The sequence below is a fragment of the Monodelphis domestica genome, chromosome 5, assembly GCF_027887165.1.
Source record: "Monodelphis domestica isolate mMonDom1 chromosome 5, mMonDom1.pri, whole genome shotgun sequence".
Taxonomy (NCBI): domain Eukaryota; kingdom Metazoa; phylum Chordata; class Mammalia; order Didelphimorphia; family Didelphidae; genus Monodelphis; species Monodelphis domestica.
In genome coordinates this window covers 185,351,474-185,377,111 of record NC_077231.1, presented here as the reverse complement: position 1 = coordinate 185,377,111, position 25,638 = coordinate 185,351,474, and the positions used below count along the sequence as shown (strand labels likewise).

General features: G+C 35.9%; 1 protein-coding gene across 1 annotated transcript in view; it reads right to left on the bottom strand.

Annotated features, from left to right (window-relative positions):
- Positions 1 to 24,290, bottom strand: part of CFTR (CF transmembrane conductance regulator) — a 204,836-nt gene extending 180,546 nt beyond the window's left edge. Inside the window, exon 1 of the mRNA XM_056799582.1 lies at positions 24,068 to 24,290. Within this exon, the coding sequence (XP_056655560.1) occupies positions 24,068 to 24,120 (53 nt within the window). The 5' untranslated portion in view covers positions 24,121 to 24,290. The remainder of the gene's footprint in view (positions 1 to 24,067) is intronic.
- Between the last annotated feature and the right edge of the window lie 1,348 nt (positions 24,291 to 25,638).

Sequence of the window (25,638 nt, the reverse complement as noted above, 5' to 3'; positions counted from 1 at the left end):
TTATGTTATATATTTATGTATATATTTATTATTATTATTATTTATTATTTACATTATTTCATCTGATGCTCATAACTACCTGGTGAGGCAAGTATTATTACCAACATTTACAAACATGGAAACTATGATCAGGGAAATGGAAGTTATTTGCCTATGACTACACAATCAGCAAAGGATGAAGCTAAAACTAAATTGGAAATTAAATCTGACTCACAATGTAGAAGTTTTTGCTACTAAAGGTCAGAAGACTTACTCAGGGTGCTAGCCTTGGCTGCACTAGTTATTTATCATATGAGTATGGACAATTTACTGAATTTCTCTACATTTTTTCTCATTTCTATAACCTGTATAGTCTTCCTCTAACATTTGTTGAGTGAATCAAATACAATAGAACAAGTGAAAATGCTTTATAGACTGCACAGCAATATACAAATGTAAAGAATTTCTTGCTTATTATTATACTTCCTCAGCTATATGGGAATGATTTCTTTTGTGTGGAATCTAAATTAATCAATCAATAAATATCCATTAAGCTCCTACTATGTCAAGCACTGTGTTAAGTACTGAAGATACAAAAAGAGGCAAAATATAATCCCTGCCCTCAAGGAATTTACAGCCTAACAGGAGAGACAAGCAACATATATATATATATATATATATATATATATATATATATATATATATATATACAAAGCAAACTATATATACACTAAATAGTAAATAATTAAAAGAGGGAAGGTACTAGAATTAAGAGAATTAGAGAAGGTTCCTATGGAAGGCAAGATTTTAGGTAGGACTTAAAGGAATCCAGGGAGGTCAGCAGTTGGAACAGAAAAAGGAGGACATTCTGGGGGCCAGAGAGACAGCTAAGGAGAATATCTGGAGCCAAGAGATGGAGTGTCCTATTCATGTTACAAACAGGAGGCAGGTGTCACTGTATCAAAGAGTATGTCAAGTAGTAAAGTGCAAGAAGATTGGAAAAGTAAGAGGAAGGTAGGTTATAAAGGGCTTTGAATGCCAAACAGAACATTATACATTTGCTCCTGAAGTCAATAGGAAGTCACTGGAGTTCACTGAGTAGGGGGTGACATGATTGAATCTGCATTTTAGGAAAAATCACTTTAATGATAAAAGGAAAAATGTACTGGAGTGAGGAGAGACTTGAGGCAAGCAGACCCTCTAGCAGACTATTGCAAGAATCAAAGAGTAAGGTGATGAGGACATACAATGAGAGCAGTGGCAGTGGCAGAGGAAAGAAGGGATTGTCTTTAAGAAATGTTGTAAAGGTGAAGTTGACAGGTGCTGGCACCAGATTGGATTGGGGGGTGGGGGGAGGTTATAGAGAAAGATATTGAGGATTCCAGAGTAACTTCTAAGTTGTGAGCCTGAGGAACTAGGAGGGTCATATTGCCCCCAATAGTAATAGGAAAGGTAGTAGGGAGAAGAGAGGATTTAAGGGTAAATACAATGATTTCTGTTTTAAATATACTGAATTTAGGAAGGAAAGTCTTCTTGGAAGGTTGCCATTTGTAAAGAAATATACATACTAGTGAAAAATTAAAACAACAAAATCATTTACTTGTGCCAAGTTAGGAAGATTTCTTTACAATAATGATTTTTCATAGCTATATCCAGTGATTGCTAAGTTCAAAAATTGAATTATAGTCCCTTAAATACATTTAGTCCTTAACTGTAGTGTCTAGTTGATTACTAAAAATGATTAATATATTGTACATGAGAGGAACTAAGAATTACTGACAAGGAACATGGGTTGTATAAATAATGTTAATCCTCTGTCCTTCAGAAACCAAAATACTCACCAGCTGAAACACCCATAAATCCAGAAAAGTTAATAACTGTGACATTAAGTAAATAAGTGAAGCAGAATCATGGACAACAACAATTAGAAAAAAAATGGCTTCCAATTGGTACTACAGATTCACATTGTCTAGGATGGAAAAAAATGTATAATTTTGAATCTCTCTGTATTATTAAAGTAAAAGCTATTGAGCCTCTCAAGAAAAAAAAAATCTCACCTATCTTGAGATGGGGGGGGGTCATTTTCAACCCCAGTACCTATGAATTTGGAGAAAGCAATCTGTTTTTCTTGCTATTATTTTGGTTTCGTTTTTATTCTTGATTAGATGTTATCTGGCATTTAGCCACAGAAAAAAAAGACACGAAATGTATTGTCACTGGAACAAGAAGAGTGGTTCAACTACAGAGGAAGGTAAGGTGACTAACCATCCTGTAAATTGGCTACATCCTGTACTATTTCATCTTTTGGAACTGCTTTTAACCAGAGATGACAGCTGTTGCTATTATTCTCTAAAAATATATTTGGAACCAAGAAAAGAAGGAAGAAGGGAAATAGACATATCTTGAGATTTTAAGCTAAAAAAATACCCCTAGTTTACTGGCTGGCATTTTTTTTTAAACTTACATAGAACAGTATGTTGGTCTGTCAGAATCACACTACTGGGTGTTATTATAAGCTTTTCAATAGAGGATTCGGGAGAGAACTAGTTTTGAATGCCAGCTATAATGGCTAAGATGGAAAGAAGGGAAATGAGTTCTCTCTGTTCTACAGACTTGGGAGTAGCAAAATCGCATCAGCTGAGTAATATAAGGATATAACTCATAGCATATTGGTTTACCTTTCTGTTGTTTGTTTTACAATTATCTTATTCCTTTGCTATTCCCTTCCTTTTCTAGAACCCCATGTTCTTTATTGTACCTCTTTCTTTGTTGGAATAGTTTATTCGTCACTGAGACCCAAAGTAAATACTAACCAGTGAGCTTCTCTGTCCTTCTGCAGGTAAACATCCTTGCCATTTAGGGCCATGGTTATAATCACGGCATTGACTCAACAGCTGGAACTAGAGGCAATTAGTTGCTTTTCTCCTTGGAAGTATTTTCTAAGTGTGGGAATACAACTTGCCTTTAAGAGCTTTAACAATAATATACCAAAGAATAATACCTTTATATGCAGATAGTATCACACTTAAATAGAAATGCAACCACTAAGCTACATGTAAGAATCCTTGCTGGCTACATATTAACTTAGCTTTCAAATGCAACATTACCTATCTTTTATTATATTTTTATCTATGTTTTGTTATTTCTAGTACCAATTACATTTTAATCTAGTTCAGGCTACACTGGGGAGTGTCATGGACAACATGAGGTCCATGGGTCTCATGTCTGATACCTCTACCTTGTAGTATACAGAGTATGTTCATATACATAATCTTCAATTCCATTTAAAAATTACATGCATCTAAAATGGATTTAAAGCTATATCTCTCATAATCACTACAAGAAACTTTACCTACTTAGATTAAGAGCTAGAAGAGACCTTAGAAGCTAAGTCCAACACCCTCATTTTGCAGATAAGGAAACTGAGGACCACGCAGGTGTAGTGACTTGACCAAGGTCACCTGGGAAACAAGAAATATAGAAATGATATTTAAATCCAAGGTATTTGGATTCCAGAGTCAGTGTTCTTTTCATGATACCATTTTTCCCCCAATTCAATGAGGTTTTCTTATTGGCTCAGATGAAACCTTAAAAAAAATGTCTACATGAGTGAAGAATAGTCAAGCCATCTCCTCTGTCCCGCCTTCAGAAATTTTAAAGACTCTTTAATAAGGGTAATCAGGCTGGACTTGAGCCTACCAGGATCCCCGGGATAGATTAGAACCCCCCAGAAAAGCTGTTTGCTGTCCTGGCTGCCCAGAGGACTCACCACATCCAGAAACTTCCATGATTCCAAACTGGGTACCAAACAGAGCTTCTTAGTGACTATGGCAGCTTGGAGCACCCCTTAAATTGTATAAGTCTGAGGCTCAGAATGGAGGCCTCTGTACATTTTCCAACCTTTCTCTAATATACACACAAAAAGCCCAAGGCACTGGTTGTGGTTGCCTTTGAGCTATGAAAGGAATTTAACCTTAATTTTAGGCATTGTTGGCCCATAGTGAATCCCCTCCAAACTGTTTAACTAATCAATTAAATTCAATTTATAAATTCAATAAAATCAATTTTAATCAAACATTTTTGCCTCTTCTTAGTCAACTTGAATAATAAATGTCAGTTCTCTGGTTTCTTTCTTCTGCATTTTCTCATCAAGGAGTTTGAAGCCAATAAAATAGTTTGGGTTTTTGTTGTTGTTCAGTCATTAATCATGAGAGACTCTTTGTGGGCTCTTTTGCAGTTTTCTTGGCAAAGATAATAGAGTGGTTTGCCATTTCCTTCTTCAGCTCATTTTACAGATGAGGAAACAGAGTCAAACAGAGTTAAGTGACTTGCCCAGAGTCACACAGTAATTATCTGTATTTGGATTTGTTTTTTCCTGACTGTAAGGCCCTTTGGGCTACTCAAATACATAACTGATAAGTACTTGTACTCTGCTATGCAATGAAGACCTTCTACTTTAAGTTTATGGGAGATATCAGTGAAAAGTAAAGCATATAATAATGTGACATGGATTTATGATGGTGAATAAGAATTAATCTCTACAATAAATAATCCAATTTTTTCAGAATGTATTTATTAAGTGCCTGCTATGTGCAAATACCAATCTATTTTCTTTAAAATACTAGGAGGAAAAAAGGAATAATATATTTATCTCAGTTGTAAAGAGAAGGAAAATTTTTATCCTAAAAATGGGAGAAATTTTCGGAGACAAAATAGTGGAGTTTCTTTCTATGGCAATAAAAGTATTTTGCTCATCAAAAAATCAGTTATTTCAAAAATTAAAAAATTTAATTAAAATTATTTCCAATAAAAATCAAAGTCTAATGCCTATAATTTATAAGAAACCCATACATATATTTAATAATATTATGCTTTCTCCAATAGGGAAATGATTAAATGAGATGGGCAGATAATTTTTGAAGGAAAAAATACAAATGGTTAACAATAGGAAAAGATGAACAATTTCCTACAAAAAGGAGAAATTTAAATCAATTCAAAAATTTTATGTTCATTAAATTAATTTTTAAAATAACTCTCCCAAATTATAATTCAATGTTGGTAGGGTTAAGGGAGATTATTATTACTCTATTATATTGATAAAGATGCCAAAGACTGAGCAGGTTCTAAGTTGGTAGGAGGAAGTGAGACAAAGATCATTAGTAATTTCAATCTTCTCCAACAAGCTGGGATCAAATAAAAAATTTGCACAAAGGAGTATGGTAAACAGAAGTTGAAAGTAACTCCCTCACCATAATCTCACTAACTTCCTTTTCTATTTGAGGAAGCAAAGCCTGGGAAATATTTACTACCACTAAGAAAGTATGATAAAAAAACAATCAATAAAAGGAATTCTCTACCATAAATAAAATGAGAATTGGACTGAGAGAGTTAGACAAAATAGTGGAAAGGGGCATGGTTTACATACATATAATCTCAGGCAAGACCCCTACTATCCTAGTTGTAGTCTGACTGAAAGTGGCTCATAAGCCAGAGGCCTGTAGGTGGCATAGCACTTTGTTTCCAAGTATTAGTCTTCCACTATAATTAGGACTTTCTAGAGTCAGGGAGGTTTGAGTCCCAATATATTCTCAAACACTTAACAGAGACCATGGACAGATCACTTCTCTGTCTCAGTTAACTCATCTATAAAATGGGGATAGCAGCATCATTGCTTATTCTCTTTTCCTTCCCATTAATCAGAAAGAATTGTAATCCCTTTTAAGGAACCTCATCCTTATCCTTCTAGGATGCTGAACAGAATAGCATCTGCTCTCAAGTTGATTCCTTGGCTAAAGACTAGACCCAAAGTACAATTAAAAAAAAAAAGTAAAAAGAATTCACTAAAAAAAGTTATTGTCCTACTCTACTAAGAAATTTATTAACAGCAGCTTCGCCAGTAGATAATAATAGCTAACATTTATATGGTGCTTTAAGGTTACAAAGAGCTTTTAAAGTTATTATTTTACACTCACAGCAACTCTGAGAACCGGGTGATATTTTTATCTTCATTTTACAGTTGAAGAAACTAAAGCAGACAGCAGTTAAGTATCATCATATACCCTTCAAAGTTATCTCTCAGATAGTTTTAAGTAGGAAAAATAAATTATGTGGTTGAAGAGAAGTCTCTAAAGAATAAATAGCAGAAGATGCTAACATGTAAATCTTAGGTCACCTCAAATCTAGCAATTTTTAGGATTTAATTAATTTTTTCAATTAACAAGGTAACAAAGACACTTAGTATAAAAGAGACCAGGTATGAACTCAGGTCTTCCTGACTCCTGGTCCATCCAGTATTCTATCCATTATGCCACCTAACGCCTTTAGATAACAGAAAGAATATTTAGCACAGATGATTAACAAATGCTTACTGTTATTGATATGCATTATTGGTGGGATAATAACCTGATGAAAACATTAGAGTACAATCTGGCAAATTTAAGTGTTACAAAATCAACCATGCCCTTTCACCCACCCATTCCCTTCCTAGAATTTCATATTAAAAAATATTATGAGAAGGTGAAAAAGATGTGTCTGCACAAAAATTTATGTATCTGGCCCCCAATGCACTTCTGGAAGGGGTACCTCTTTCATTGGTGGTCAGTGAAAGGAGTACTGTATCTGAGCAGTGTTGCTCACATACAGTACTACTTCCGGTGACATAATCCTTTGTGCGGAGCCTTAGAACAAGGCGCTGCGATTGTGTGGCTGCACAATGGTGAGCAGCGATCTGGGGGAGAGGATTCCACACTGTGTATACTGTTGCCCGTTAGGGTTAGGGTTAGGTTTTTATAGTCTGGCCCTCCAGCGGTCTGAGGGACAGTGAACTGTGTAAAAAGTTTGGGGACCCCTGGTTTAGAGCTTTACTTTTAACTTGGTACTTTATAATTGTTTGCAATAATGTTGCATATATACATATATATTAGCATATATATAGGCACATTTTTTCCTAAAATTCTTACTTTCTATCTGAAAAATGATGCTAAATATCTATTCCAAGGCAGAAGAAGAGTAATAGCAAGGCAATTGGGGTTAGGTGACTTGTCCAGAATTGCACAGCTCAGAAGTGTCTGAGACCAGATTTGAACCCAGTACTTCCCATCTCCAGGTCTGGCACTTTATCCACTGAGTCACCTAGCTGCCCCTGCATTTGTATTATAAACAAAAAAGAAGAAAATTTTAATGTCTTCATTTTAATAGCTATATTCTCTCCTAGCTCCACAAATTCACCTTAACCTTTGGTATTAACAACTATTAAGTTTTTAGAGCAGTGTGATGGCATTCGATTCAGTCTTTATATCATTGGAATGGATATTTTTTATCTCTAAGTATCTGATTAGTAATTTTTAGCATTTTTTACTACTCTATTTCCATTGTTCCAACCTCTTAAAAACTGGCCTCTTACTGTTCTTCATATGACATTTCCTCATGCTGACTGCCACACTTGGAATGCATTCCATTTCTACCTCTCCCTCTCAGAATCCCAGTTTCCTTCAAAGTCTAGCTCAATAATAATGTCTTATATGAGGCCTTTCCTAAGTCCTATTTCTAGTGCCTTAGTTCTCAAAATACCTTTTATTAATTTATTAATATTTCTATATATTCTAGCATAGGAACAGTTATCTCCCTTGATTGAATGTAAATGTAAGGGAAGGAATTGTTTCCTTTTTTCTTTTCATCCTTTGGGTCTACCACACTGAGCATTTAATAAATGTCTCCAGATTGTTTCAAAGATCATATGTAAAATGTCACTTTCACGTGCATCAAACTTGTTGGGGTGGTGTTTTCTTGGCTTTGGGAGGAGTCCACATTCTCTGTGCATTACAGATAGAATAGGACTCAGGAAAGGACTTCTAGAGTCACTACTGATGTGCTTCTTCAAATCAATTAACCAAATCCCTAAGAATTTATTAAGCATCTCACATGTGCCCAGCATTGGGCTAGGCATTAGCCATACAAATATGAAAATGAGACTGTCCTTGATCTGAACTTGCCTTCCACTAGGAGTACATGTTCACTGATAATCAAATTAATAATATAGAGGGGAAATATTGATGTAAGAAGAAAGAGCATCCTTGCAGCTATGGAAATCAGGAAAGCTACTCTTCAATTTCTGAAAGCCTTGAAATGGAGTTCCTAAACTAATGCATTAGAAATTTAACTGCTAATGTTCTTCCTTCTAGTTCCCCTTTACCTTCCTCTCAGAATCCCAGAAAAAAACATGATTGACTTCACTAGATTACTAGATTCTAGATTGACTTTACATCTTGGTCAACTAGTTGGGGATTGATTTTACTCATGATTTATTTTTATTTATAGATAATACATGTAGGAATTGGTCCATAATCTTAATGGAAATGAAAACACCAAAGCTCTAAGCCTCATTTTTCCCATTTGTCTAACTAAGATAATATTAAGCAGCTGAAAGGATGATTAATTTATTAACTCACTTACTGATCATGAATGCTTGGGCAATCCAAAATGCTATGCAAATACAAGATGGTAACCTTTTCAATTAGGTACATAAGATCTCAGGAAATCAAGAATATTAAACTGTGATGGTAATGGCTGAGTTGAGTGGAAATTTTTGTGGTGATTAAAAATCAAACCAAAAAATAAAAACATCTTTTAACTTAAAAATACCTCAAAAAATCATCCTGAGTTGTTTTGCTATATTTCACTCTTTGTAATCCTGAACTTGAAAGGAATCATCCAGCCAGATTTTCTCCCTTTTGAACTCTGTAGGAGCTCCCACTGCATGAGCCCATCCATAATATGATAGTCATTTAGCAGAAGAATAAAATAAGCAAGAATTACTAAAAATATTCCACCTATTGACAGTGTCCCATGGGATTATTATCCTTCTATGCTATTGTTTTCATAAAGTACTTAGAAAACTAAGATTAAGGTTTGGAAAAGTATATTTTTCTTCCCATTAGAAGATCTTTACAAAAGGCAGGTAGATGACTTCATGAATAGAGAGTCAGGCCTGGAAAACAAAGGTCTTGAGTTCAAATATGGATTCAGATACTTCCTAACAATGTGATTAGCTGGGCAAGTCATTAAACCCAATTGCCTAGTCCTTATTGCCTTTCTTCCTTAGAACAAATACATAGTATTGATTCTAAGACACAAAAGGTTTTAAAAAAAAAGAAAAAATATTTATGATGAGCTATACAATCTCTATTATTTAACAATGTCCACCAAAGGCAATGTAACATTACAGAATAGCCACCTTCAAATATCTAGAAATAAAAATCTTTTTCACCTTGTCCTCTCACTCCCCAAATGCCTAAAGTTACTCAAAAGTCATTTTAAAATAGCCTGATAAAAATATGCATTTACATGTTCAAATAACTATAGATTATATAGTCCATGCACAAAAATCAATCCATTTATAATGAAGCATATCTTTCCATCATTACTCTATGAAAGCTTAACTGAAATGTCAACACATGAAAGAAGCCTGGTGGTAATCTCTAACTATCTGCATTTGTTTCTACTTGGACAAAGATGGGTTGATATCCTAATATGAAATTTAAGCTAACCATTGTAATGGTTTTGAACAGTACTGTGTTTCTCCAGATTTTGTCAGGGTTAACCTATCCAAAAACAATGTAACTGTCCACTATGGCACCCAATATCTAATCAAAGCATACAACTTTTTTTTAATTTATAAGAGATAGGCAAATTAAATAATCACTTCTCTTCATAGCCCTCATATATTACACTGGTTGCATCATTCATATTAATTCAATATATTTCATTTACCTCTATTTATGTCTTAAGTTCTTACTAAACTGTGAACTTCATGGGGACAGGGACCATTTCAGCCCTATCTCCAGACCCACCATTGAGAAGAGAGACCCCCAAGAAAAGAGATTATCCTTGTCACCATTAATACCAAATATTGATCAACTGCCACCAATAGACAAAGTAAGCCCAAGAGCACCAGGAAGAGCAGTACTCTTCTCCCCAACCAGACCATTTGCTCTTTCCCCCCTCACAACCATTAGCCAAAGTAGCAACTCCTTTGTAAAAGAAACCAATCATTCCAACTAACTACTGCCACCCAAAGGACTGGCAAGCCAGCATAGCTGGATAAGGATAAGGATAAGGGCATCCTGAGGGAGGGGCAGTAGGCATCAAGAGAGTCAAGCCACTGCTACCACCTTCCCAAACACGAATGGAAATAGTCTAATACCCTGTGCTCCAGAGCCCTAAAATTAGCAGTAAACTGATCCTCCCCAGACCATCAATCCTAATTCCAGTCCTGCACCTTTTTTCCATAATACAGGGGAGCAACCACTGTGGAGGTTTGGCCTCAAAAATAGCTCCAGTTACCAAAGAAAAATGTTCTAACCACCATCTGACACAATTGATTGGTTCAGCATCAGAAATAGATGAAGTTTTATCAATTGAAATAAGAAAAATGAAGAAACATCACCATATACTTTGCTACTGCACTGTAATGATCATGGGACCTTTCCCTCTGATTTATAGTTGAAACCTATAAACAGAGTTCTTAAAGAGCAGATACTGTCTCCACTTGTCTATTTCTGTCTCCAGCTCTTAGTACTTCCTCACACCTCACTTTATCTCCTTTCATGTGAAAATTTAGAGATGTCTCCATCCCAAATGTTCCTATGGACTATTTGTGCCCAGTTTGTGGTAGAGTCTTCTGAACTCATATTAGTCTGATCAGCCACAGATAAACACACCATACATTTGCCTGACATCATGATGTCATTTTGGTACTCTTGGAATATGAAGGACAACAATACTTTACACACAATAAGCCTTAATATTTTCCATTATTCATACAACTTCGAAAATACAACTTTGTATTTTCAGCATTTCGATCAATCAGTTCATGAACATTTATTAGACACCTTTTATGAATCGGGCACAGTGATGTACAACCCAAATGCTAAAATAAAAAAATGCTTGATGAATGAATGAATATTGTAGTTAGTGGTATATCTGTCTTTTAGCCCCTATTCGACAAGAAATACTGGTTTCCTTGATGTTCCAAGTAAAATACACATTCTGTCTTTAACTCCTATGTATTTTGACTAGTAGTACCCCATGTCTGAAACTCTTTCCTTCCTCCTCACTACTTCTTAGCTTCCCTGAATTTCTAAAGGTTTCAATCCCACCATCAGCAAGGTCTTTCTAAATCATTGGTAATTTTAGTGTCTTCTTTTTTAAACAATTTCCAATTTACCCTACTTAGACATAATTGTCCGTACATTGTCTGTCTGCCCTGTCCCCTCCATTAAACTGTGAGTTCCTTGAGAGCAGGGACTGTTTTGCCTAAATCCCCTCAAATACTGACTACATTTCCAATCAAAATAAACCACAGGAAGGAGCCTTTTTCATGTACAAAATCGTTCTTCTCATCCCAGAGCTACATAATCTTGTTTATTTTAACCATCATCACTCTCATGTCATTTCGAGAGATCTTCTCTTGATTCAGATCCAGCTTATTTATGCACACCTTAAAAGTTGAAGCATCCCAGTCTGTGTAAATGATTTATATGAAGTTTTCATTTTCCTCTGCCTTTGGATCAGACAAGTGATTTCATTAATGCAGGAGTGTCACAGGAAAAAACTGCCCTTCGCCAATCAAAATCAGCCTATACCCTACAATTTACAATTTCAGAAACTTTCCTGGGACATTGAGAGGACAAGTAACTCATCTATAGCCAGCCATCATACAGCAGAAAGCAAAATTTGCACACAGATCTTCTTGACTCTGAAGATGACTCCATCTTCTACATCGTGTGGCCTTGCAAGGGTTTTAAACATGGGCAGAACCTCTATTCTCACAGATTTGGAATGAGTGGCTCCAGGACAGAAGGAGTTTTCTAAGTTAGTACATTGCAGATAGAGGGCTAAAGGATAAGACTGAGGACTTGAGATAAAGGATTCATTTGCATATTTGAAGTCTGGATGGAAAGTAGAAATCAGTAAAAAAAATAGTCAATACAGGATGTTGAAATAGAATGACAAGTATAACAACAAGGTCACTCCATTGAGGAATGAATGAGATTTGGAGACTAATGATAAGTTTAAAGAGTTCAAAGGGCTACATAGATAAAGGCTATAACTTTGAGTTCAAGGATTGTCTTATTTTTGTCTTTATATCTCCAGTGCCTTGCAGAGTGCCTTGTGTATAGAAGGTACTTAACAAATGCCTGCTGAACTGAATTGGCAAAAGAATCATAGATCTGAGCAGAAAAAGACTTCAAAAGTCATCTAGTCCAAACCTCCCATTTTATAGATAATGAAACAGGTCCAGGGAGAATATGAGAAATGAATTGAAATTAACTGAAAAAGACATCTTCCTCTGACAAAAGATGCTTAATTGAAAATAAGAGTAGAGTCGATGATGGCTCTCAAGCCAGATAACCCTGGATATTTTCTATTAAGTAGGAAGGAACAATAATAACTAGAATTTATATAGTACTCTAAGGTTTGCAAGTGCTTTACTAAAATTATCTCATTGTATCCTTATGACAATCTTGAGAGGTAAGAGCCATTATGGTCCCCATTTTACAGAGGAGAAACTGAGAGGCTTGGGCAAGATCACACAGCTAATGAGTATCTGAGGTAACATTTGAGCTCAAGTCTTCATGATTCCCGCCAGTGTTGTCTAACCATTGCACCACCTAATAGCCTCGGTCAGAAATGAAATTATTTGCTAAGGATGGGGAAAATAGTATTGAGACTTTGAAGAGAGAAATTAAATTCAGAACAGCACACTTAGGGAATACCATAAAGTACTGTCCTGAATTGGTCTTTTGATTTGTTTGGTAGAGTTTTGTTTTAGTTTTAGTGCTAAGAAAAAGATTTGCAAGAGGAAACAAATATTTGAAGAATGACCAGCTAGATTTATATGACCCTGCTTCTTCTTCCAGTACCATAGTGGAACCTAGTAGCAGGCATACCAAAAACTGATGTTGGGTTGATCTACGATAAGGGATTGGCAGGTGTCACAGAAGGTTATGGACTTCTGGCACATTGATGATGGCAGTATTAATGTCACTGACCATGAAACCCAGGTTAGATAAAGTGTCTAATGTAGTAAATGAGGAATAATTAGGAGCCAAGTTAAATTAGAGGGAATGGGTGAGTGGAGAGTCTCAGGACAGGAAAAGAGTAGGGTAATTTGAGTGCAAGAACTTTCAAGCTGGATGTCTAGAAATGGAGTACCAGGAAGTGGTTATGCTGTTAAATAGCTAATGGGAAGGAACAGTGATCAGGAAGTCTAAGGCAAGAATAACAGTTGGTTATAAGGAGAAAATCACTGTGTCTACATAACAAACATTTGGCTATTTGGTGTTGTGTAGAGAAAACATCCAGATGATTTACTGAATCTTTCCCTATTCATCTGTATGTTTTTGGAGTTCTATAAAGCAGTTTCTTCAATATCACGAGACATGATGAGACCACCCAGTGGCACAGGACCTAAAAATAATATTGAAAACAGAGCCAGAAAGGGCATATTGCTGAATCTCCTAGGGAGAGCCACGTTTAAAATTTAATTGAAATGATGTGTCACACTTGCAAGTTTAAAAAATCAGGAGCACTTCCAGAAAGACCAGCAGAGTGAGATGTTTTAACAGAGACTGCTTTCTAATGCTCTTCCTTAAAAGTAGTGATCAAAATGTAAAAGAATAAGGAAGAGGAGAAACAGCAGCAAATGGAAAATTCAAAAGCAATGAAAAATAAGAAATAATCATTAGGAATGGAGTGTAATAGATAGAGGGTCAAGAACACCTGAGTTCAAGTCATCCACAATCTCATTGCCTATGTGACCATGGACAAGTCAATTAATCTGTCACCAACCCAGAAAACTAAAAGGAGCTCCATGTTGGGAATTCCCTACTGGAATCCAGAATGTGGGATGGGTAAAAGAAAGGCAGAGACAGAGAAATAGAGACAGAAAGAGATTAGGACAGAGAGACATTAAGTGAATAAAAAAGTTAACATATAAAAACACTATCGGCATTTGCGTGAGAAAAACTGCAAGAAATTTCTAATGACACAATAATACAGATGATAAAAAAAATATTCAAAATGTCAAAAGAAGAAACTGAAATAGCAAAAATAAGAAAACTTGATACCTTAAGAAAATTATGAAATTCAGAAGCTTGAAAAATATAAAAACATAAAAAACTAGTGGAAAAATTAAAGTTCAGTTCCAAAATAATGATATACGAGATCAGGAAATTCAAAAGAAAGGATTGTATATAAAGTAAAATCATAAAATTCACCTATTTCCTTCTGACCCTCTTAGTACTGCATGTTTAGGAAATTATCTTCATAGAGATCTTAATCCCAAACTCTAGTGCTTACCACAGTACTTGGCATATATTAGGTGCTTAATAAATATTTATTGACTGATGGACTTCATTTAATGACCTTTGTCAGGATTCTTTATCATTTAATTGTCATTCAGTTTTCCTCTTATATTGTCATAATGTGCACTCTGTTCCTGAGGAACTGCTTTTTAAAAGTTTGTCTTCTTTTATACAGGTCTTGCCAATTCATCAAATTTCATTGTATTGCATTACATTTCATCCCACTAAATTAATGTGCCACAATTTACTTAACTGGTCCCCCAGTATCCAACATTTAATTCACTTGCAGTTGTTTTTTTAAAGTTACAAGTAAATTTACCATCCACCACATCATTTTTATTGCTACAAAAACCTTTGGAAATGGCTCTCTTTCTTTGGTTTGCTGTTGATAGCCTTTTCATGATACATCAATAACAACAACAGAATTATTAGAGAACACAAAGTCAACTTTAAGCAATGATGAGGCTTCAGATCAGGTTTTTAGTGGATTTAATAACAGGAATCATTCACAGCATCTTCATGCTAGCAAAATGAGACCCAAAGGATAGAAGTACAAGGTCTCTTCACAGAGAAGGAAAGGCAGTGCTAAACCCTTACTCAGGACTTTGTCCTCATTCAATTTGTTGATAAGGCTCCTGGTCACTTTGGGGAACTAATTTTTATGTGCCCTGGTATGCTACTATTCTTTGGCTGCTACTTCATAAAGCAGGACCATGAGCCTCATTCTTTCCCATCTTTAAGCCAAAGCATCACTAATAGCTCTGCTGCTACCACACTATTATCAGATGCTGGGATCTGATCTATAATGAGGCTCTAGGAGGGAAGGGGTCAGATTTAGAGTTGAAAAGAATCCTATTTTAAGACAAAAATACACATGAAGATTCTATCCTGGGAATGAAGCTAATTATTATGCTACAGGGAAAATATGGCTATTGGTAATAAGAGAATAAACCTCCCTAAAATTTTTATATTCTTAAAATGAGAAAATTTAATTGAATAGACTAGTTTTCTGTGATTGCAAAGAATTAAAACAAAAGTAAATGGGCTTAAATTTAAGCAGGAGAGATTATGTTTAGAGATAAAGAACTTGACTTCTAGAGTGATGAAACATTATAACAGAGATCTGGAGTAGAAAACCATCTGTTTGAAGAGGATTTTAGATATGCAACTCCCTAAAGACAAAAGACTGCATCAGATGATCCGTTAAAGACTCTACCATCCTGAATATTCTATAATTTTTGTCACAATCCCAATAAGAATAAGTCATGTTCTCAAGAAAGTATTTTCCTTTTTCCAATTAGCACTAAGGATGTAGTTTGGAGAGTGTTATTTAAAGAGCTGTAGGGAATTGTCATCAACAGGATTGAACCACGGTGAAATTAAGGGAAATTTGTTTGCATTAGAACCCCTTTGATCTGTGCCTCTTTCTTTCTTTTATAATCACATTTTTCCCTGTTCCTTAGGTACTCATAGTCTCCCTTTCCAGAGTCAAACAACTAGTAAGTATCTGAGGCAGGATTCAAGCTTAGGTCTTCCTGACTAATTCCAACACTCTATCCTCTACCTCATAAGATAGGATGCCATGAAATTTTGGAGACACTCCAATGCCATAAAAGTAATTTGAACTTCTTTCTGGCAAGCAATAGGGAGCCAAAGGTCAAAGAAGGGTTTTCAGCAAACAGACCAAACTCTAAATTGAAAGAAATGCAGCTCTAATGGCAGAGGTCTAAGTACCAACAATGTGAATTGCAAGCTCCTTAAGTGCATCACATACATTGTCTATGTAGCTCATGGTGTAAATTCTTTTTCAGGTTGGGTAGAAGCCTATCCAACAATGGTACCTCTACTGCAGAAAAGATGTCAGACAACAAGAGGGCTATTCCCAGAGATAAAGAGTTCCCAGATCTTACACACCTAGAAGCCACAATGCAAATCAAAAGAGCCAAGTCAATTAGGAACTTCTGTCAATCACTCTAGACCTCAGCTGCTCATGGTTAGGGACAGCCATAGCCCTAGAAGGCTTGGTTGTCTGTCATTAACTATTAAATCTCATGAAAGTTTTTTAAAAGAAAATATTTGTCTGCTTGGAGCCAATGGTACCTTCTTGAAAGCCTCTGTCAGGGTCAACATGAAGAGTTTGTGGCTGACTCATCACCTCGGAAGAGCAGATTGGGGAAGTCCCTGAAACTCTCATTTCCCCAAAGGCACAGTTGAACCCCAGGTTCAGAAGTAGGAACCACAATCCTGGAGACATTCCCAAAGCCTTTCGTCATTGCTTCTGCTCATCCCTAAGGGGTATCAGTGGAATGACAGAGGAGAACAATCCATACTGTCAACTAGGCTCAGTCTCCAGGGATAGTCTTACCTCCCTTCAAAACACATCTCATTAGAATAACATAGCACTGTAGTCATTCTTGAAGAAAGGGTGTGGAATAGTGAATAGAGAACTGAACTTGGATCTGAGTTTAAATCCAGACTCTTACATGTGCTAGTTGCAAATCACTTAATTCCTCTGAGTCTCAGTGTATTCCTCTGAAAAGTGGGTGTAATAATAGTACCTACCTAGTAGTCATTGTAAGGATCAAATGAGGATTCAAACATAGGTTCCTCCTACAAGAGAGTCCATGCAACTTGTTGGGGGATCTTGATTGATTTTTCATGACAGCAAACAGTATACCAATAGATTACATAAACTATAAACTTATCACATTATCTATCCCTCAGCTTCAACCAAGCTTTATTTTTCATTATACATTTTTGATGGCATCCTTTAAAAAAAAAAACACTTCTTCGAAGTTCCTCATTTGTAATTCTTTGCAGCCTGATCACACCCAGAAGGCACATCTTCACTCCTCAGTCCTTTTTTTTTTTTAAGTTATTTTTAATTTTTGGGTGACTCCCATCCATACAACAACAGCAAAGACAAACTAATGGATATGAGCGATGTATAAGAGAGTCCTAACAAGCAGAGACTGATTGATGGTTAGATTGATTGAGTCTCTTGACTAGGCTACAGCTTTGAAAATCAGGCCCTTGCAGAACAACTATTTAGGTATGTAAACATCCTAATTTTTGTTCATGCCTCTTGACAAAGAAAACTTAACCCTTTTCCAGACACATTCCACAAGAACCACAAAATTCCTTTGTCATACAACTCCTCTCTGAAATACGTATGACATGGTAAATTGAGTCTCTGTGACTGGAAAAAAAATAATTGAAGCTGTTTGGGTATCACTTCTCAGATAGTGGTAGTTTCCTCTAAGGTAAAATGGAAGGATTCAGTCCTATTCAAATCATATTACATATAACTGCAGATTGTAGCCTCCGGAGAATCATAAGGAATCCTTTTCAGCCTCCCTCCAACAGCAGCCTGCTTCCTTCTCCTGACCTACGTGGTGTTGCATGGATCTCGCCCAAGGGAAATACCCAGAGCAGATGCATCAGGGAGCAATAGGATTGAAGTTGCTCAGATTGCTGCTGAGTCAGAAGGCGTTTTGAAAGAATGTTTTTACCAATAGGGTATAGCCCAATGCTGGTGTTTAATTCCTGTACTGCAGGAATTTTTTTTTTCTTTTATACTCTTATATGTGTGGTATAAATAGGGCGGGGAATGCCTAAGTATTGACTAAAAGTCTTAATTAAGGTTAAACAACTTGCCTAAGGTCACACAGGAAGTAACATCTGAAACAAGATTTGAAACCAGGTCTTCCTTTCCAACTTTAAGGTCTGCCCTCTATGTACCACACTCAGCTAGCTCTCATTATTCATTACTATAGTTTCATCAGCAGTCATGCTCTGCTTTATCACATAGTAGTGTTTGCTCAAGATGAGATATATTGAACAATGAGCATAATAGAGATTTTTTCATTTTAGAAGGTTCCTTGTAATTATAAAATCCAGGATGTGCCACCTGTCCCCACTCCCCAAAAAGCCATTCAAGGAACTGAAGTTTTATACATATCTTAAAAGCATGTATAGGATCATAGGTTTAAATACCATAGGGCCCTGAGAAGTTCTGATCCAATCTGCTATTATACAGATGAAGAAACTGATATAGTAGTTAAATGTCTTGACTAAGGTCCTGCCAGTAGTAAATGGCAGAATCTCAATCCAAATCTAAGAGATCCTTTCTGAAATCAGCATTCATTCTATTGTACTAAGTATCCCCAGAACTTTATGTGGGATGATAACTGGGCTTGCCATACAAAACACCATTGGCCCCAAAGCCCCTAAAATGTTAGCATTTGGGGCAACATAAGTCCTAGATCTTAATTTTTCCAATTCAGTATAATCATACAACCTCAAGGTAGAAAATAAAAATCTTTATATCCCTTGTTGACTGTATGTGTAAGGGTCAGTGTACATATAAAATCCTGTTTTCTCTTGATTCTAAGTTTCTGCGATTTCTTCACTTTGTCATATTGCCTCTCTTAAAAAAACAACAACAACAAATAATCAACTGAATATTAAACTCATATTGCTCTGTGAGAATAAGATTACCCCCAGAACATTATTTGGGTTGACAGTTTGGCTTAACATATAAACTACTTTGGGGATAGAGTTCAAGACCAAAAAAGAATGTTAACATTTGGAGGCAAAATAATTCCTTCCAAATCTTTAATTATTCAATTGAGAGTCATTAGACTAATATTTTACCAAGATTTTAGAAAATTTCTGAGTGACTTACTGAATTAGAAACAAGATATCTTACATACACATACATACACACACCTCACAAGATTGTGTCTGCTTTTTTTTTTTAAAGAAATAGAACATACATCTAAATAAGTGATGATCTTTCCAAAGAGGTTATTTTAGAAGCCTTTCTTGCTCAAACCCCTTTCAGAATTCCTTTTTTGAAATATTCTCAACTGACGCAAATCTTCATCCTTTGAAGGTAGCTTTTTTTTTTTTGGAAGCAGCCCCAAGTCATTTAGAATCAAGTCTCCTGAGTGATGATCAAGCTATCTGGCCTTTTTTTCCTTCTAAAAACAAAGTAAGAATGATTCCTTATGTTTCTTGGAGTCAATTTCAGAAGTAGAATTTGAACTCTGTTGTGCGCCTCCCAGCATAAATACTTGGAAGAATGGCACACAGATATAGAAGTTCTACTATATTTATGGTTTTAAAAATCAATTTTGTGCCTTTTAGTCATGATTCATACTTTAGTTTATAAAAATTATCTAAGGGATCTTTTACCTGTTCCTCTAGACCATATCAACTACTGTTGTGCCTCACTGGGTTTCTAAATTTCTAAACTTCATTTTTGGGGGGAAATTTTCTTTAAATGTGTTTAGGGAAGCTGTACTCTAATATTAAAAGTACTGTGTCCAATACTAAAGGACCTGGGTTCAAATTCTGGCTCTGTTCCTTATTACTTAAATGAACTTGGGCAATTTAATTAAACCTCTCTGGACCACATTTCCTTGACCATAAATGTCTGAGGTCCCTTCCAGCTTCAGATTCTAGAGGAGCTTCAGTGACTTCAGGTAGCCCTTGTCACCCAGGTCCTATGAACATTCAAAACTATTGTTAGGATTCTACAGTCTGAGGCGAACTGAGATCTCCCTCAGACACACTGTTCTGCTATAAGGGTTCTAGATGAACTGTATCTGATATGTATGGAAAAGGTACGGACTATAACCAAAGTTTAATTTGGAAAACTTCCTAAGAATCAAAAATACAGTCAATGCAGATAAGCCAACCACAACCACTCCTCCATGGATCCTGATTAAACTCTAGGCAAAACTCCTTTTGGGCCTCTGATTTCAAACATTATGGAAGTCACAATGGCATAGGGGAAAGAGCACCCTGGATTTGAAGTCAGATGCCTAGGAATCTTGCCCCAACACTCCATTTACTTGCAAGGGATATGACTCCTGGCAAATCACCTAACTTCTCACATGCTCTGTTTCCTTATCTGCAATATTGGATCATAATACCTTCAGCACCTATCTCACAGGGCGGTTGTAAGGATTAAATGAGTTACGTAAAGTGCTTTATAAACTATAGTGTTATATAAATGTCAGCTGTTGTCTCCTTATTCGTTTATAGGTGGATCTCATAAAAACTGCTGAAGACCAAATCTAAATCTACCTACTTTTCCCTTACAGTTTGGAAATAACTGTACCGTCTGTTGTGTTTGTGTGTATAATGTGTGAAATTTTCTTTTGAATTACTTTTATGGAAGAAAAAAGTTATAGGTGGCTTAAATGTTATGCTTCTGCACTATAAAAATGGTGCAAAAATAGTAAAATGTTTAAAATTTCAAAAAGAATTACTTTTAGAATAAAGAGATTTTTCATATGAATCACAAGTAGGAAATGCTTCTCTTTTATGACTCTGAGGCATCTGTGTGGTATCTGCTAAGACATTCAACATACCTGATAGGGCTAAAAGGAACCTTTTACTATGCTTGGATGAGCTCTCTTTGGTAAGTAATATACTTTTTAAAATTATATGAGTTTATTCTTTTCACTCTCAAAAATGTTTATGTAGCCCTTGCTGTGTGTTACACTTCATGGGGTGAAGTACTCTATGGAATACATTCGTTACTTGTTAGTTAGGAGTCTGCAGTGCAATAGGGCACTTAAAATCATAGTTCCTTTAGAGCTAGAAAGAATCCAGTTCTTACTAATAGTCAAAGATTAGTCAAGATTATTTATGCAATGATTTTTGATCACTTTGTCATTATAAAATAGTTTAGGGAAAATTAGTGAGTATAGTGTTGAGAAAATAATTTTAAGGATTTTTTTTCCTATCTAAGGCTAGGATGATATAGTTTACCAAAAAAACTGTGTTCAATTTTTTAATTAATAATATGATTGTTGTTTTATTACATTAGTAGAAGATATAAGGCACAGCTGGGTGCCTAACTAGATAGTGTGGCAGGCCCAGAATCAGGAAGAATCATCTTCCTGAGTCCAAATTTGGCCTGGGATACTTAACTAGCTATGTGACCCTAGGCAAGTAATTTAACCTTGTTTGTCTCATTTTTGTGTTCTGCGAAATGAGTTGGAGAAAGAAATGGCAAACTACTCCATTACCTTTGCCAAAACAAAACAAAAACAAAACAAAACAAAAAAACTCCAAATGGGATCAAAAAGAGTTATATACGTTTAGAAATGACCAAATAAAATAATGTTTAAAATTTTTTAAAAAAAGAGTTAGATACTAACAAAAAGACCAAACAATAAAAGATGATGTCTCATCTTTAAAACACCTGGCATTTAGGTATTTCAAAGGAATTCTAAATATTGACTCATCACACCAATGTATTTTGTATCACAGGGATCCAAACAGAACCCTTATGAAAAATGAAGAAAGTGACTTGATTATCTCTCAGGTCTTTTTAGTTTTAAAGCTGTAGTCCTGATAGCCTACATATAGTAACAAATTATCAACAAACAATTAAGAACCAATTATGCCTATTCCCCAAAAAATTAGAGGACATAAAAGTCTGCAGTTCAGAGTTGTGAGTTGTCTCTGGCACATGGGTTTCCTTACTCATGTGCCTCCTTTATATTATCATCAGTCTGTGCCCACTCTCCCACATAGACACTGCATGTATTGGCGCAAGAGTGTGATTCTGGTTTTTAAGTAAATTGGCATGTCATGTTATGATTATTATTCACTTATTTTATGTTAGTAAACATTCTTTACTACCAAGAATGTTTTTTTTTAAGTTTTATGTACAATAAAAGAAACTAAGGAAATTAAATATGGCACAACCATCTCTAACCAGAAACTCTGTAGACAGCATGATATAGTGGAAAGAATGGGACTTAGAGGTCAGAGTACCAGGGTTCAAATTCTACTTTTATCACTACCTACTTCAGTGTAAGTTTGAGCTAGTCATTTATCCTCTCTGAGCCTCTCAGTTTCCTTTGTGTGTAAAATGAGAGTATTATATGAGGTATATACCTAGATAGATGAAGCATTACTAAGTACCTACTTTCCACCAGATAATATGCTAGATGGTTTCCATGTTCCCTTAGCCTTTTAGAGCTATAATCATATGATATGGGGAAGGAGGAATAATAGAAATACACAAATAAACCTAAAAAAAAATGAAAGCAATAAAGCCTAGAGAAATAGTTAGTGATGAGAGAGGAATAAAAAGACTAGTGGGCTACTGTTCTGATAGTTTGCTTCCTTCATAATATTTACCTTCAGCTAAATACCAGGACAAGGTGATTCTAACAAGTAAAAACCTTCTTTCTCCTCCACAGGGGGGAGCTCTCCTTCAGCCTTTTGCTCTTATTTAAAATTTTCCCTGACATAAAGAAAATTAAGTATTAGGAAGGGGGCTACAGCTTCGATGTGAGAATAGACACTATCTCCTCCAAAAAGGTAGCATATATGCATATACACATATATGCAAAGAAACACACTATATACTATTTATAGATATGCATTCACATTTTATTTGCATTTTGTTACTTCTTGAATCAAAAGTATTGCAAATTTGACTGTTATCTTCCCTCAAAGTAGTACTATTTATTATTTTATTGAGGAAAAAAGTGCAAATGAAAGAGAACAATTGAGCCTCCATTCCAGGAATACTTTTCCTCTGAAATAGAGCTATTTAATTAAACTCTAAGGCTGTAAAACTGCAACTTAGCATTAAAAATCCTCAGTGGGTGATATTACCTAGGCTGTTATGGCTCATCACATCGGCAGGAATGACAGAATAGTTTAGCAAATATCAGCTGGATATACCTACAGTTCAGTGTATGGTTCTGCGCATTCCTGTCTCCATGGAAACAATGAGTTCTTCTCCAATTCATGAGTAGATCTCAGCTTTTCCCAAGTTAAAAACTGGAATTATTTCCTTTCATTTATTCAAAAAAGGCAAACAGGATTTATTCTTTATCAGAGAATATATTTAAAAATTTACTCAAAATCATCACTATCAAAAAAGGGTTTTGTTTAATCAAATATTTTTCCTCAAATGGTAACACAATGACTTGGTTGTATTTGTTACAAAATAGATGTGTGGATTTTATAAAATCCTAAATACAAAAGGGAGGAATTGTTCATTAATATTTTAATTTTTAGTATTAGCCACTTGATAATAATATTGGTAATAATATATTACTTGGTAATAAGTTCCTTTGGAGAAATCAGACACTAACCACATAACAAGTCTTGGTGTTTGGCTATTTAATGTAATTGAATGTTAGCTACCAACAGGTACTGCTACAATTAAATAGAATTTACAGCAATACAATACAATAACCTGAGATTTATGGATAGATTTCAGGAGATCCTAAACTTGGATGGGGGCAAAATTTACTTTAACTTCACCAAACTATATCCGAATAGCATTTCCTTAAATTACTCAAAAACCTTATCCTGAGAACCTGTCCGTAAGTTTCCGAGAATTCCAAAGGGATCCCCAAGACACACACGTACACCCATAGAGTTAAGAACCCCATGTTTACAGTCTTGTAGATGGAGGGTGAGGGTTAGAGGACCTTTCCTAACAGTCCTCATTATATGTACATTTCAACTTGTCTGCTTTCACATTCTTGTTTTTTAAATCTTGCTTTTCTCATTTCACCTGTAAATGCACCTTTCCTAGAGTAACACTCAAAGGTTATATATATTTTTTTTAATTTTAAGGATGCCTTTAGACCCAAGCCCCTTGTACACACCTGTACAGCTCTCTCTTCCTTCACGCACATGTCGTCACCACGAATGTCTAGCAAATCACTTACCTGAAGAAAAGTTTCGAGAGGAGATTTGCCTTTTCCAGGGGTGATCTCTGCATGGTCCCTCGGGGGCTGCCAGGGTGCCCAGCGAGAGCAGACTGCAGCTGTGATTTTTAATTGCCAAACTCTCAGATCCAGTCCACTCTGTTCCTCCAGCCTCCTTTCTCTCCTCACCTTATTAATTTGGGCTGCTGTGATGTCATTTACCACCTCCTACAAACTCCCCCCACCCATCTCTATCCTTGCCAGTCCCCTTACACCTCTCTTTTCCCTTTCCCCTCCTCCTCCTCCTCCTCCTCCTCCTCCTCCTCCTCCTCCTCCTCCCCAGCTGCCCAGGTTAAAAAGCGAAACAGGGGCAGTCTGGGCTCATTTTCCTTCTAGCTATCCTTCCCCACCCACCTCACTTCCCTTTTCTCCGGTGACTTCTGAGCCTCCCGCCTTTCCCGCCCCCTAATTCTCTACTCCGCCTCCCTTGTCCCCAAGCGGGCTCTTTCCCAGACCAAGAATTCCTTCTCCTTCCCTACCTTGCACCTCCAGATTAATTCGCGGTCTTGGGGCATTCTCTGTCGCTTCCCCCTTCTCTCCTAAGCTCCCAGGGACAATATGAAGCAAAGTTAGGGCAAATAATCAGTCACTTGGGAAATTTACAGGGCACTCTTACTCACCCAGTTTCCCTGGTACTAAGGGCAGATTACTTACCAGTTTCCCAAAGCTTCCTCCCCCTTCTCCTCCTCCTTTAAATTCTCTTCCTCTTCTCTTACTAATAATTAGTATTAGTCGTGCTAGGTGCATTTTTTTTTTTTAAGGAGCAAAAATAGGTCTCTACCTGTTCTAAAACGCAAGCTTATAAAGCTGAAAGGTTCCTGTGGGGGTGTTTGGTGTATTGATGTTAATGAGTTTCTTTAAAAAAATTTTTTTTTTTTTTAAACGAGCATTCTTAGCTTCAGACTATCAAGGAAGATAAGATTCAAAAATCTTTGGCAACCCAACCTGGCAAAATTGCTTATTTAAAAAATGAAAATCTTCCGATGAGGGAGGTCTATTTCTTACTCACCTCGAATTTGTTCATTGCTTGTCAAAAGTTTGCAGCAGGCGTGATCTGAAGGCTCCCCTCCATTCCTACAATTACTAAAACTCCAGTTGGAAAACGTACCTGTCCTCCGCCAGATTTCTCTGCTCAATTTCTGTAAGCAAAACTTGACTAACCATGAAAGGAATCGAACGTCTTTGAAGTGGAGACTCTGCACAGTTTTACCCAGAACCAAGGAAAAAAAAAAACTACATGGAAGAAATCACAATAATTCTTCACTTTTATAAAGTACTCAAAAACGCTGTACTGTCTGTTTTTATGTGCGAGTTCCTTTTCTTGTCTTCCTTCCTTCCTTCTTTTTTTTTAAAGTGCCAACCACACCTTTGTTAATCTGTAATATTGTTAAAAACACAAATTGATGTTTGATTCGAACAAATTGGAATGAGAGAAAGTTTGTTGAAAATTATTTTTATTGTTTCTTCAGCAAATTAGTTTACTTTTAAATCAATGGATTTTAGATTTATATTTATCTCAATTAAGTATTACT